A 15,712-nucleotide genomic window follows, 5' to 3' on the forward strand; every position below is an offset into this window, starting at 1 on the left:
ATTACTGACTGTGAGGAGCTTACATACTGTGACGATGAGGCCATATAAGTAGGTGGGTAGATGCCACAGTATAAAAACCTCACTGAAATTAACATGGGGACATTAGCTATTGCTGTTTCACCCTCTCAATAGTATAATTGAATTATTTTAATTAGCTGTATTATCTGGAACTATTACAATGTAAAGCAGCACTAACAAACTGAAAAGCAGGACTGAATTGCGTGCTGTCCTACAGTTCTACTAGGCAAACGTTCCTCACTCCAAGAAATGTGCCATGATTACTTTTGTCATTTTAAAGTATTGACTGAAACAGTATTTTAAAGTGCAGTAACTTACCTTTGTAAAAGATTTCTTTAGGGGTGGGTGAGTTGGCTGGGGTGGGAATAAATGTCAACTGAGGTTGGTTTAAACTGTTGGGTGCTTGATCCTGTGGAAAATTAAGCCACTTATTTAGGTACCTAGACAGGGATATAATAGCCTAACTTTAGGGACCCCTTTTATTTTTTAAAATCTTGGCCTTATATTTTGCTTTTAAGGTCTTTATTGTAACATAACCGCATCGTGAATTCAACAGCCTCATTCCTAGTGAATTCTTAGCAGGAACTTCTGCCATTGCTGTGAAGTCAAGAGTTATTTTAGAATAATGTGATGAAGGGGTTTGTGTGGGGAAGGTCAGATATAGCCTGTTTGGTGGGGTGCTTTGGTAAAAGGGGTGTTAGAAGGATACTATCCCTGGGGAGGCAGAGTTAAGGGTGTGATCTATGTCAGATCTGATAGTTGCCATAAAGTGTATATCTATGGGTGGAGTACAGAGTATATCCTGTTCAGTGGATTACCTGACAAAACTTCAAAAAGTTAGGTAGTATGTAGCATCCTTTAAAAAGAAACTTGTCAGAATTCCAGCAATGTTTAGATTCATGAACCACTGTAGGTCTCCCATTGGCTTTTTTTTCTGAAAAGTGGCTGGATATGCTACATATTGTTCATTACATGTTCTGTATTTAAAAGAAATTTATGTAAGTAGAACAAGTTGAGATTTGAAATAAAGGTTGACAAGAAAATCTACGGAGAATCTATATACCACTTAATACTCCCTTCTACTCTCTAATTGTAGACTTTTTTAAAAGGCTGACTAGATTTCTAGAAATTTGGAATCAGCCAAGAATAATAATAATAAAATGTGCAATTCTTAAAATAAATGCATTTTAGTAGGTGTTGAAAATGCTACTTAAGGGTCTTGTAAATTGTTAGAAGAGATTTACAAAGAACAGTTAGGTGCCCAACTCCAACTGACTGTCAAAGGGAACTGGACACCTTTCCCTCCTTTGTGCCTTTGAAAATCTCCCTCTTACACATTAGTGTATGCCCTGTAGAATGTGCCTGTGAACTTTAGTATTAACCATTTTGTGGGTTTCCGATCAATAAATGCATTACCTTAAAAATCGATCATTAAACAGTAATACTACATGAAACTATTTTTGTTATCTGTTCTGCTTTACAGATAACCCACATTTTGTTAGTACTTCAGTTATCAGGCATAAAGAAAATATAATGGGCTGTAAAAGAGTGTATCAATTATATGATATGTGCCTTAGTGTAACCTCTGTTTTCCAACATCACTACATATTTCTTTTGGACTAGTGGACAAAAATTGAAAAATATATTAAAATAAAAGTTGGAATGAACTAAACATGCATAGCGATTTTTGATGTATACTCTGTGTTGTGTGAGGGAAAAGATCAGTCTACAAAAGGATGCGCTAAACTGTAAACATTCTGTCCTCATAATGCAGCATTACAGTCCTATCTGTGGTTATTTCCTTTGCTTTCTTTCTCCAGATTTTCCATGAAGCCTAGCTAAACATGCAACCAGCAATACATTGATAAGGCCCATGCAGCTGTGGAGATATTCTTCTACGTGGTGAAAATGGCTCTAATTTTTTGACAACGATTAAAGGACAATGGGGTCAAATACACTTGGGAAGGCTGCAACATTAGATGAACTTTTAAACACTTGCATTGAAATGTTTGGTATGATTCTTCAATCTTTTGTTTCATTGCTTGCTGGTCTTGAAATTCAATTACTATTATAAGTTCACCCAGGCTATTATCTATCAGTTGATCATTTGTTTGGCAAACAAATTCCTTTAGTTGTGAAATTTTCCATGCTTGGTTCTTAGCCCAGAGGAAAAATTTTGTATTGAAAAGTTTGAAGAAAATTCTTTCCTCTGAATAAGGGGGCGGGAGAGCTTCTCTCCTGTCCTGATGAGTTCAAACACTGTGTATTTTTAGTAATATACATTACCTAATACCAAAAAAGTTAATCCATTTAACACAGGAACAATTGATAGACTGATTTAAACATGTGGGTCTGTATTAAGATTAGATAACTATACAGTTAGATTATTTTATGAATTTGCCTCTGATTTTTTACAAAAGAAATAGGAATATATTTCTTGCTGCACTGATTTTTGTTTGTTTGTTTTTGTTTTGCTGTGTTGTTTACACTGGATCTTTTTCAATCTAGTGCTACTTCTGGAAGCTTTTCCCATGCATTGTGTAGTAATATAATTGCAGGTTCTCATTTTAATCAACCATTACCTATAGAACTTTCTATCATTTATGTGAGCCTGTTGCTAATCATATAATTTACATACTTGGATGCCCTTATGGATTGTCATACATAGAAATGAATACTAATCCTTTGAAAAAACAAAACAATGACCCCAAGTCTCCAGTCAGCAGTGATTATATTAACTCACAAAGTGCTAGTTATATTAAGAAAACAAATAATAATATTAGGACCTTTCATTTTATGGAACATGAACATGCACCACCTCTTTCCACTTTAAAAGGTAGTAGGCCTCGATTCATCAAAGCACTTAATCAAAATGAGGCATTCTGAATTGCTTTTATTTAAAGACCATGTGACCACTTGGTTTGAATGAGGTTATAATTTGATTTCATTTTTGAGGAGAGAGAGATAAATCTTCTCTCTGTCAGAGATGAAATCACTAAGGGCCAGTTACTGCAACTGAATCTAAGCAGACACATCATTGCACCCATGCATATCCAGTTGCCAATTCTGGCCCTAAAATGATGCAAACCCCATATAGGACATACTTAACCAGAGATAGCAGAGGCTATTTACATTTTACATATTGAAATGATCATTCCTCCTTCTCTTTCCCCCAAATATATACATACACTTCTCTTTTGAATACTGAAGTCAATAATGTGTGTGATAATGTGTGTGTGTGTGTGTGTGTGTGTGGTTCCCTTTCCTCTTTGTCCCCTTTGATTTACTCTGGTTCTTCATTAAATATTCTCTATAACTGGAAAAACATTCTCCACTCCCCAGCTAGCCCCTCCCAATACATACACATTTGAATGTAACATTTGGTTGTCATGGTCAGTTTTTATCAATGAATGACACGATTGAATTTCTGATGATCATTTGAAATTAGGTACATCCAACTGAACTTGTAATTATAATGTCTTACTAACCTAGAATTCTGGGGTTTGAACACATTTTAGGTAATGGGTTATTATAATTAGTTGCTATCAATTTTCTCATGTTCAAAGCTTTTTTTTTTTTAAATCCCACTTGGAGTTTGAAGAAGGCACTCTGTTGAAACAGTAACATTGCTATTGTGACACTTATAAAGTAATATTTTATAAAAGTTTTGGGGAAGGAGGGAATTATATTAATTTCCTTTCATTTTAAACTGATATGATTTGATAATCGATGGGCTACAGCCATTGTCATTTGCTGATTCTCACTGCTAGAGGAGCATTTTACTTGTTATGTTTCTGTCCTAAAGATATTTTAATTGACAGTGCACTGGATATATTTTCATTTTCAATATTAATACATCTGCCTTCCCTGAAGAGAGGTAATAGATCATGGACATCTGGAAACTGGCTGATCTCTGCCCTTAAATAATGCATGTCATTTAACTTAAAATGGTATCTCTATTTTACAGATAATAAAGGACATTTGGGCACCAGTCATTTACCAAGAATGGTTCTTTTAATGCACCGGTGGTATCTGCCTTCCACAGAACTAGCCGGCAAACTTCTCTCCATATATCCTTTCAAAGATCCATATAACCTAGCATTAGCACTTTGGAAGACAAACTGTGATAACATGTAAAATCTGTGCATTAAACCGTAGTATTGGAGTGCCGTCAGCATAGAAGGCTCTTAAGCAATTTATGGGCCTGGTCCAATGTCCACTGAAATCCTTTCAACTGATTACAGTAGACTTTGGATCAGGTCTTTTATGAACCTGCTGAAGTGTGCTTTGAATTAGCATTTGAGATGTACAAAAATATTTAAGGACACAAAGATACAAATGGAAGTTTGGCACTTAACTCCTGTTGACTTTCTATGGGAGTTGCTTGCCTGGCACCTGTGCCTTTTGAAAATCTCCTCTGTCATCGTTCAATATCTGCTGATATCCTTGATTAGCCTGTATTGGTGGGAAATTATTTGTCCAGCAGAATATTCAGAAATAGTGTGTACTGGATGCATATTTTTGCTAAGACAAATGGCAAATTGCTGAATTGGAAATGCTGTCTATTTTTCAGTGTGTTATTTCATCTCAAGGTATAGCACATTTCAATTTGGAGGAATAACATACAAAAAATACTCTACCCTGTACAAAAGTGAAAACTCTCTAAATGAACAAGACTGCTGCACGAGTGAAAAAATGTTACTGAAACCATGATCATGAAGCTTATTCTTTAACTAATCTACCTATAGAGATGCCAGTGGGGAAAAATGCAGTGAATTCCGCTTAAAAATCTGCTGTTTCATGAGGTAAAAATGCTGATTTTTTTTCACTGGGATTTGGTTTTTATAGCTCTGAATAGTCAATTTTTACAAATAATAAAAAATCCTAAACCAAGTCAGTCCACCTCTACTAATGCTTTGTCTTGGGCTACTTTACAGACATAGAGTTGGGGGAAAATCCTATTCAGAGCAGTTATTCAGCTAGGGTTATTCAGGTTTTTGAACACTTACACAGTATCAAGCTACAGAGCTTACTGAAAACTCATGCTACGGTTTGACTGGTATTTGTTCTTTGAGTTTTAACACTCAGACTAGATTGGCACAGTATGCAAAACGGGGGGGAGGGGTACATCATAGTACAATCTAGAATGGTATAAAAAGATTGTCCCTGGATTGTTCTCTCCAGTTCATGTGAACCCTAGATAATTCGAACCAAGGGTATGTCTTTGCAAAGAAAACAAACAAAAATGTGCGTTAACACAAGTTAAAATAGCAATGAAGACATAGCAATTTGACTTTTAACTTTGGTTAGCTGCTCAAGTTCAACACCCAGCTTCCTTATAGGCTTTAACTTCAGGTACTAACCTGAGTTAAAAGTCAAGTAGCCTTGTCTTCACTGCTATTTTAATATCAATTTCCTAACCCATGTTAACATACTTATTTGCAATGAAACATACCCTAAGATAGGATGCTTTAGCAACTTTAGTGCTGCCACAGGTACCTGGTATATAGGATCAGGAGAATGAATAGCAGGTGCTGCCTTGTCAAATTGGTAAAATTTTCTGACATATACCTGAATATTAATCTAGTAAGGCTGCCTCTGCACAGGACTGTTTGGTTTTTTGTTTTCCTTTTTTCAGTACAAGATAATGTGTGAATTTAAACAGATAGAGCTATGCTGCTTAACACCACCCTCCCGTAGCTCATCCCAATGTGGATACATGTGCTCCAGTCTGAGGAGCTTTTTTCAGTGGAGCTTATGTTGCTTGGGAAAGGGTTAAGCCAAAGCAAAAAAAAAGCCAGTTGTACTGGAACAAAAGTGTCCTCATGGAGTATTATACTGGCATAACTATATCCATCTAAATTCACACTTTGGGGAAGCTTTTTCAGTATCAACCATATAGGCAAGGCCTTACAACTAAATGTGGAGTATATTTTGAAAGGTGCAAATGTCACTTAGGTGCCTAACTCCCATTGAAATGCACCTCAGAAGAATCCCACTGTGTTCCACTGAAGGGAATGTGCTCACTTGGGGAAAGTATGTAATAAGAGGCTTTTGCATGTGTATCATTGTCTTCTGTTGGATGAAGCACGTCAGAATTTGTCAAGCACATTGGTTCAGTTACTGGAAGAGCTAGTGGTGGGACTGCTGTTTACCACATATGTGACTTTGGATCTCCAATGATTTCTTCTGAGTGCCATGTGTATGGTGGCTGAGAAATTATGGCATGCATCTATGCAGCCACAGAATGTTACAGCTGGATCTTTGGATAACCTTTCTCCCATGATTTCAGGTACTGGATTTTGGAATTTCCAGCAGAATTTAACTTGGATCTTGGTTTGATTCGTCTGACTGAGGAGTTCCGGGAAGTAGCCAGCCAGCTTGGTTATGAGGAACATGTCCGCCTTATTGACATCTCCAGCATGTACGAATATCATTTGTCAGGTCCCACAGACACCTTTCTTTCCATATTTTGTAACACCAGAGCCCTTACTCAGTACAGAATGCATTCAGTGATATTGAGGATCCCATTTTGGTTTAAAGGGATGACATAGTAAGCACTAAGAAGTAATTATCAAAAAGATGATGTTCTCTCCAAAACTGAAATAAATTTCCAAAACGCCATTTGAGATAATATAGATTGGCAAGTATCACATATACTGAATTGTAGTGAAGAAGAATTGCTATATTTTTATATATACACTGTTCCTGATTCTATATGTTGCAAAGCCAGATAAATAAAGAATACTATGCTGTTGATGGTGGTTATTGCTTAGTATTGCGATAATGATGTCTTCATACCAAATAAGCTGACATTGCACTGGGCATGCAACACCAGCATAGTTAAGGATGGCAACATTATTATATACTTTGCAATTCCCTTGTGTCATCAGGGAGGCTCAAGACTTTTCTTACTGCCCCCTTCCCTCCAAAAATAAACAAAACCACCCCAATGCTGAATTTGATTATTTCACAGTTGCATCACAATTTTTTAATGTATTTCAAAGGCAGTTTGTCCATGATATTTTGTTTTAACGGGGTCATCTCTGGAGTTTTCATTGCTAGTTGTTCTTTTGTCCAAATTGTTAATTTCAAGTGGATAGGGAATCAAACCAGGACTTTATACCTCCAAGGTCTTAACATTAGCAGAGAAGCTGTATTAGCTCTTTCACTAGCTCATCCGTTAATAGTGGTTTTCTTTAAAATATGGCATATGCTTAGTAGTGTTTCCTTTTGTAAAGAATGGCAAAATGAACTGGGAGGAACCTTGTATTGCTCTTCAACAAATTTTGTCTCTTTCCCCCTTCCCCTCCTCTCTCTATTCATTAATTGTGTGGCAGCAGACTGTCTTTTTTTTCTCAATTTTCTCTGAAAATTGCTTTCAAATATTTCTTGGTCTACAATTTCTTTATGATCAGTTTGTTTCATATTTGAAATTTTGACCAATTTTCAATGGACTCTGGAGGCAGATAAGCTTCTGTTCTCTGGATGACCCTCTAATTCTTAGAGTAGATCTACTTTATAGGTGCTAAAGAAGCATAGCTTTGGCACTGCAGGTGTACCGCTGTAGCAGCGTGATGGAGGTGCTTTCTACATCAACAGAAAGGGGGTTTCAAATGTTGTAATTAATCCATCTCCACAACAGGAATCGTTCCCTCAATCTAGCTGCATCTACACTGGAGCCTAGGAGAATGTAGCTAGATTAATCTAGTTTTATTGTAGACCAGTCCTTAAAATATAGTCTTAGCCTGCTTGGATTGGGAGTAAATAATCCATGTGATGTGTGTGGTTTCCAATTTATCTTGTTGAGAATTAGGTGGCTATATCTCCACGTTTTAAAAATGCATAAATAGAGATGAGTCTGAATAAAAACTGATTCCAAACATTGATGAATGTCAGAAAATTTCAGCTCCAGATAGTGTGGCTTGGGCTCATTTCTATAAATACTTTAGCCAAAGGACTAAATTTTTAAAGTTAAACTGGGATTTAGTACAGCTAGTCAAAACTTGTCCAGCGGAACATTTTTCCACTAGAAAATGCTGATTTGTCAAATTGAAACGTTCCATGGGAACGTGTTGATCTTGTGACAAAATTTCATTTTGATATTTTCAAGGGAAACATTTTTATAAGGTCATAAAATAATAATGTGATATACACATACTTCATTCAGGATAACAGAACATTTTGACCTTATTAGAAAGAAAGATTTCAATTTTTCAGCGCACATTTTTTTCTTTTAATATAACTTGTTTATTATAAACATTTTTAAATGTTCTGAACTGATGTGAAACAAAACTTGAAAATTTCCTTTCGCAAGAAATTTTCAAAATTGAGATTTCATTCTAATTTGGAACAAAAACAAAGCCAAAATCTTGACATTTCCCACAAAATGGATTTAGCTACCTAACTCCCCTGGACATCCAAAAGTTAGGAGTCTTAGTCCTAGTGCTTTGTTTTTGAAATAATAATAATAGTAATAATAATAATAATAAATAAATAATAAATAATAATAAAATAATAGCATTTCAATGGTGAATGTCTACAGCAGCCAAATACAAAGCATGGGCCTATGGAGGAACAACAAAACACACACATGCAAGCAAAAGTTCAGTAAGGTGTTGAGTATATGTGAAGCTTAGTGGTATGTCAGCAGAGCAAAGTACTTTCCTAGCTGTCATATGTAGTTCACAGATGTCCTTTCTTCTTTTGTTCCATTTTTCAGGGCTTGTAGTCTTCCAGATATCATCAAAACAAAAACATCCCTCAAGTCTGACATTATCTAAGTCAATTTTTGGTCTAATTTGATATTAGATGAAATGTAGCAATTAGGTCCTATTGAATTAGGTGATACAGTGTAACACAGAAGAAAGAATTGTTCTTGAGTGCCAGATACATAACTCTACTGCTGTACATCAATTCAGACAGTATCTATTTAATTCATATCATCTGTTGCAAACTGGAAGAGATCTTTGTATTCTGAGTGGTCACAATATGCTGGATGTCATAGTTCAGGGAACTCTTGATCTGCCTCTTGCATATCTGTATGCCCAGATTACAGTTCACATGAATTTTTTCCATGGACAGGATATGCTGATTGTACCTCTTTTCTGTTGCAGTCCCTCCTATGACTGGATGAGAAGAGTCACTCAGAGAAAAAAAACTTCCAAGAAGGGAAAAGCCTGCCTGCTGTTTGACCACCTGGAACCCGTTGAATTAGCTGAACACCTCACTTTTTTGGAGCATAAATCTTTTAGAAGAATTGCTGTAAGAAGCTTACAACTTCTTGTTTCACTCAGTTATAATCTGACCAGAGCAATATGCGTAAACTGAGAGAGTTTGCCAGCTTTAACATTTATAACACTTTCATGTTGTATCCAATTTAATTGTAGCAAATATTTATAAGACTTGGGAGGATGAATCAAGTGGGGTCCTGCAGGGTTCTGTCCTGGGTCCAGTACTGTTCAATATTTTCATTAACAACTTGGATGATGAAGTGAAAAATATGTTTATTAAGTATGCGGATGACATTACACTGGGAGGGATTGCAAACACTTTGGACAGAATTAGAATTCAAAATGATCTTCATTGGACAATTGGTCTGAAACCAATGATGAAATTCAATAAAGACAAGTGCCAAGTACTGCAATTATGAAATACACAAATGCAAAATGGGAAATAACTGGCTAGGCATCAGTATTGCAGAAAAGGATCGGGGGTTAAAGTAGATCACAAATGAAGTCTGAATCAGCCATATCATGTTGTTGCAAAGAAGGCAAATGTCCATTCTGGGATATATTAACAGGAGTGTCATACGTAAAACACAGGAGGTAATCATTCCACTCTATTTGGCAATGGTGTAAGGCCTCAGCTGGAGTACTGAATCTGGTTTGGGACACCAAACTTTCAGAAAGATGTGAACAAACTGGAGGGAGTCCAGTGGAGGGCAACAAAAGTAAGAAGTGTAAAAAACATGCCCTTAAGGGAAGGTTGAATGTATTGGCCATTGTGATCATCTAGTCTGACCGCCTATATAATACAGGCCGTAGAACTTCCCCAAAATCATTCCTAAAGCACTGCTTTTAGAAAAACATCCAATCTGGATTTGAAAATTGTGTGTGATGGAGAATCTGTCACAACCCTTGGGGAGAGTAATTAACCATTGGAACTATTTACCCTTAAAAATGTATGCCTTATTTCCAGTCTGAATTTTTCTGGCTTCAACTTCCAGCCATTGGATCATGTGTTATCCATTCTCTGCTAGATTGACAAGTCCATTATTAAATATTTGTTCTCCATATAGATACTTATAGACTGTTATTAAGTCACCCCTTAACCTTCTTTGTTAAACTAAATATATTGAGCATCTCAAGTCTGTCTCTGCAAGGCATGTTCTCTAATACTTTAATCATTCTCATGGTGTTTCTCTAAACCCTATCCATTTTATCAACATACTTCTTGAATTATGGGCACCAGAACTGGATACAGTATTCCAGCAGTGGTAGTACCAGTGCCAAATACAGAAGTAAAAATGACCTCTCTACTTCTACTTAAGATTCTACTCTTTATGCATCCCAGGATCACATTAGCTCTTTTGGCCACGTAGTCAAACTGGGAGCTCATGTTCATCTGATTTATCTACCATAGGGTTGCCAACTTTGGCTGGACAAATTCCTGGAGATTTCATCACATGACATAATCTTTAATTAAAGATTGGTCTTTAATTCCTGGAGACTCCAGGATAATCTTAGAGGGTTGGCAATCCCAATCCACCATGACCCCCCAAATCTTTTCCAGAGTCACTGCTTCCCATGATAGAGTCCTGCATCCTGTAAGTATGGCCTACATTCTTTGTTCCTAAACACATATGTTTACATTTAGTCATATTAAAAAGCAAGTTGCTTTCTTACACCCAGTTTGCCAAGTGATCCAGATTGCTCTGAATCAGTTACCTTATTATTTACCATTCCCCCACTGTTCAGAGAAGAGAAGGCTGCTGGGGAACATAAATTCTTCAAATATGTAAAATGTTGTTATACAGAGGATGGTGATTACTTCTTGTTCTACCCTCAGTAGACATGGAGAACAAGCAATGAGCCTAGTTTGCAGCAAGAGAGGTTGTGGAATTGCCATCCAAGAAGGCTTTTATGAACAGGTTAGACTAACACCTGTCAGGGATGGTCTAGGAGTACTTAATTATGCCTTACTGTAGGAGGGGGGGACTATATGACTTCTTGAGGTTCTTTCTGGCCCTACACTTACGTGATTCTAGTATCACATCCCATCATTCATAATACTGTAGCAAAGGTTGGATCAGTACTGTACTACCGTTATATTTTCATGAGTTATAATTTTTACCATAAAAAAATGAATCCTATGCAGTAATTCTGAGTGAGGACTACAACTATGTGCAAGGATTTGTTTTGACCAAACTAAAAATTACAAATCAGTGCCTTTTGTTTCTTGGGGAAATAGTTAATTAGTGATCAGCAACCCTCAAAGGCTTTGTTTCAGATGGAGCCTGGACTATCTGACACCCCACTCCCAATCACATCATAAGAATGGCCCTACTCAGTCAGACCAAAGGTCCATCTAGCCCAGTATCCTGTCTTCCAACGGTGGCCAGTGCCAGGTGCCCCAGAGGGAATGAACAGAACAGGTAATCATCAAGTGATCCATCCTCTTTCGCTCATTCCCAGCTCCTGGCAAACAGAGGCTAGGGACACCATTCCTGCCCATCCTGGCTAATAGCCATTGATGGACCTATCCTCCATGAATTTATCTAGTTCTTTTTTGAACCCAGTTTTGGCCTTGGCCTTCACAACATCCTCTCACAAGGAGTTCCACAGGTTGACTGTGCGTTGTGTGAAGAAATACTTCCTTTTGTTTTTTTTAAACCTGCTGCTTATTAATTTCATTTGGTGACCCCTAGTTCTTGTGTTATGAGAAGTAGTAAACAACAGTTCTTTATCACCTTCTGAAACACTATTCTTTCATTCTCCTGGCTTCATTTCCTTCTTCCTGATTCCCAGGAGATCCTCCTATCCTCTCAACTCCATTTTCTTTGCATTGTCAATAGACTTCTGCCTTAGCTATTGCATTATGGGAATAATTCCAGTCTGATGCTCATCCTACCACATAGTTACTAGCTGAGTTCAATTTTACCTGCTCCAGTGCTTCCCCTAGAATTTGTGGTTCTACCTACTCTCCCACCTCTGAATTCAGAGAAACCTTAGAATTTATATATGCTGAAAGGAGTCACTTCTCTCCACTACCACCCAAGTTCTTAATTGCTCAGAAGAGGAGTCAATACTCCCTATTTTGGGGGCAACTGTTTATTATCTCGATGTAAACAAGATAAAAGGTATCTAGATATTATGGTGATTAGAGATCATCCACTGGGTGACTTGATTTCTGCTCCATGATGCATAAGAGGTGAAGAAAGGGGCCATTGTTAACACTTCTTAGTTCTTAAAACCTATTGCAACTTTCCTTCTCTTTTAGTTCTTGGTTTATGGACTGCAATGTTTATGGATGACTTTCCAGCGTTGTACTCTTAAAAGGAAACTGTTGGGGTTGGTAGGCCCTAAATTTAATCCCTACATTTGCTCTAATCCCTCCACCATACAAAACAAAATCTTGGATCTCAAATGCTGAAACTAGTAATGTAAGCATAAGTGGGAGAGCAGCTCTTATATTTGTCTCTATCTGCTCATCCAGCAGATCTTGCTAATATGTAGTATTTTACTAAATTGCAAAACTGATTAAACCCTACAGCAAGATGATATTGTTCCCAAGGAGCTAGGCAAGATGGCATGGAAGAAGTCTTGTGCTGAAAGATAGTAATGCCTGCTACAAAGCCAGATGTAAAAGATCTCCTTGGAGCTGATGGTTGGAAGAGAATGACCTCAGTAGAAGTGGGAACTGAGGAAAATTCAGACCTAATCACCTTTCTTGATTAGAGTCATACATCTGGAACAAAAGGAGGAGATTCTTCAGACAAAATTGGATGACAAAACAGTGACCAGAGGAACAATATTAGAATTAAAGGTGTTCAAGAACCTCAGAAAGGGTAACCCAGTTTTGTATGCACCAACACTAACTAAAAATCTGTTAAACCTGGATTCAGCTAGTGAAGGGTCCATAGACAAAGCTAGCATGACTTTAGCTCTTCTAGTAGTAAACAGAAACTATCCCAGAGAGTACGGTTTCCAGATTCCATTATTTTCAGCAGAAAAGATGCTGTTATGAGGAAGATCAGGAACTGGAATAAATCTTTGTCCAAAATCTTTGTTCCTTGATTCTTCAAGAGAGGGAAACAATATGAGGAAAAGAAACAGATATAATTGAGGTTTCTCTTTTAAATCATTACATTAATTCAAAGTAAACTTTACACTATTCTGCATGTGAAAGAATGGGGAGGAATTTGAGCAGGAGAATAAATGACAATTAACTGTATAATGCAGGGCCAAGTGAAGACATGGAGGAAAAGGATAGGCTTTCTGGCAGGTGGCAATGCCAAAGAACAGGGGCATGGCTTTTTCAATTTTTATTATATATATAATGTACGTATGTATGTATATGAAAGCTTTGTGGGACTCCCAGAAGAGGGACTCTTCAAACCTGCAGGAATGGTGGCTATATTGGTGGTTGATGTTTGAAATCAGACAGTTACACTAATAGCTAATGCCTCTGTTTGAATTTACTAGCTCTGATATTTCTCTATAACTAGTTAGGCTTTTTAGGATTCAGGACAGAAGTCAATTAAACTTACTTTTTCTTTCTGGCATGATACAGAAGTTAAAGAGGGTATCAACTGTGAGGTGTTAATTTTTAAATAAAGGTTATAGACTCATAGACTCTAGGACTGCAAGAGACCTCGAGAGGTCATCGAGTCCAGTCCCCTGCCCTCATGGCAGGACCAAATACTGTCTAGACCATCCCTAATAGACATTTATCTAACCTACTCTTAAATATCTCCAGAGATGCAGATTCCACAACTTCCCTAGGCAATCTATTCCAGTGTTTAACTACCCTGACAGTTAGGAACTTTTTCCTAATATCCAACCTAAATCTCCCTTGCTGCAGTTTAAGCCCATTGCTTCTTGTTCTATCTTTGGAGGCTAAGGTGAACAAGTTTTCTCCCTCCTCCTGATGACACCCTTTTAGATACCTGAAAACTGCTATCATGTCCCCTCTCAGCCTTCTCTTTTCCAAACTAAACAAACCCAATCCCTTCAGCCTTCCTTCATAGGTCATGTTCTCAAGACCTTTAATCATTCTCGTTGCTCTTCTCTGGACCCTCTCCAATTTCTCCATATCTTTCTTGAAATCCGGTGCCCAGAACTGGACACAATACTTCAGCTGAGGCCTAACCAGCGCAGAGTAAAGCGGAAGAATGACTTCTCATGTCTTGTTTACAACACACCTGTTAATGCATCCCAGAATCACGTTTGCTTTTTTTGCAACAGTATCACACTGTTGACTCATATTAAGCTTGTGGTCCACTATGACCCCTAGATCTCTTTCTGTCATACTCCTTCCTAGACAGTCTCTTCCCATTCTGTATGTGTGAAACTGATTGTTCCTTCCTAAGTGGAGCACTTTGCATTTATCTTTATTGAACTTCATCCTGTTTACCTCAGACCATTTCTCCAATTTGTCCAGATCATTTTGAATTTTGACCCTGTCCTCCAAAGCAGTTGCAATCCCTCCCAGTTTGGTATCGTCTGCAAACTTAATAAGCGTACTTTCTATGCCAACATCTAAATCGTTGATGAAGATATTGAACAGAGCCGGTCCCAAAACAGACCCCTGCGGAACCCCACTTCTTATACCTTTCCAGCAGGATTGGGAGCCATTAATAACTACTCTCTGAGTATGGTTATCCAGCCAGTTATGCACCCACCTTATAGTAGTCCCATCTAAATTGTACTTTCCTAGTTTATCTATAAGAATATCATGCGAGACCGTATCAAATGCCTTACTAAAGTCTAGGTATATCACATCCACCGCTTCTCCCTTATCCACAAGGCTTATTATCCTATCAAAGAATGCTGTCAGATTAGTTTGACACGATTTGTTCTTTACAAATCCATGCTGGCTATTCCCTATCACCTTACCACCTTCCAAGTGTTTGCAGATGATTTCTTTAATTACCTGCTCCATTATCTTCCCTGGCACAGAAGTTAAACTAACTGGTCTGTAGTTTCCTGGGTTGTTTTTATTTCCCTTTTTATAGATGGGCACTATATTTGCCCCCTTCCAGTCTTCTGGAATCTCCCCCGTCTCCCATGATTTCCCAAAGACAATAGCTAGAGGCTCAGATACCTCCTCTATTAACTCCTTGAGTATTCTAGGATGCATTTCATCAGGCCCTGGTGACTTGCAGGCAGCTAACTTTTCTAAGTGATTTTTAACTTGCTCTTTTTTTATTTTATCTTCTAAATCTACCCTCTTCCCGTAAGCATTCACTATATTAGACATTCCTTCAGACTTCTCAGTGAAGACCGAAACAAAGAAGTCATTAAGCATCTCTGCCATTTCCAAGACTCCCGTTACTGTTTCCCCCTCCTCACTGAGCAGTGGGCCTACCCTGTCCTTGGTCTTCCTCTTGCTTCTAATGTATTGATAAAAAGTCTTCTTGTTGCCCTTTATTCCCATAGCTAGTTTGAGCTCATTTTGTGCCTTTGCCTTT

At 37.6% G+C, this 15,712-nt stretch overlaps 1 protein-coding gene across 3 annotated transcripts in view; it reads left to right on the top strand.

Moving 5' to 3' along the window:
* RASGRP3 (RAS guanyl releasing protein 3) overlaps positions 1-15,712 on the top strand; it is a 119,183-nt gene that overhangs the window by 55,053 nt on the left and 48,418 nt on the right. For 2 of the 3 annotated variants that reach the window (XM_030557140.1, XM_030557139.1), the window contains exons 2-6: positions 1,839-2,030; positions 3,986-4,088; positions 4,761-4,823; positions 6,311-6,442; positions 9,135-9,282. In XM_030557140.1, the coding sequence (XP_030413000.1) occupies positions 1,961-2,030; positions 3,986-4,088; positions 4,761-4,823; positions 6,311-6,442; positions 9,135-9,282 (516 nt within the window). In that variant the 5' untranslated portion in view covers positions 1,839-1,960. The remainder of the gene's footprint in view (positions 1-1,838; positions 2,031-3,985; positions 4,089-4,760; positions 4,824-6,310; positions 6,443-9,134; positions 9,283-15,712) is intronic. The other variant, XM_030557141.1, reaches the window with a different exon arrangement.

Source organism: Gopherus evgoodei, chromosome 3 (genome assembly GCF_007399415.2).
Source record: "Gopherus evgoodei ecotype Sinaloan lineage chromosome 3, rGopEvg1_v1.p, whole genome shotgun sequence".
Classification (NCBI taxonomy): domain Eukaryota; kingdom Metazoa; phylum Chordata; order Testudines; family Testudinidae; genus Gopherus; species Gopherus evgoodei.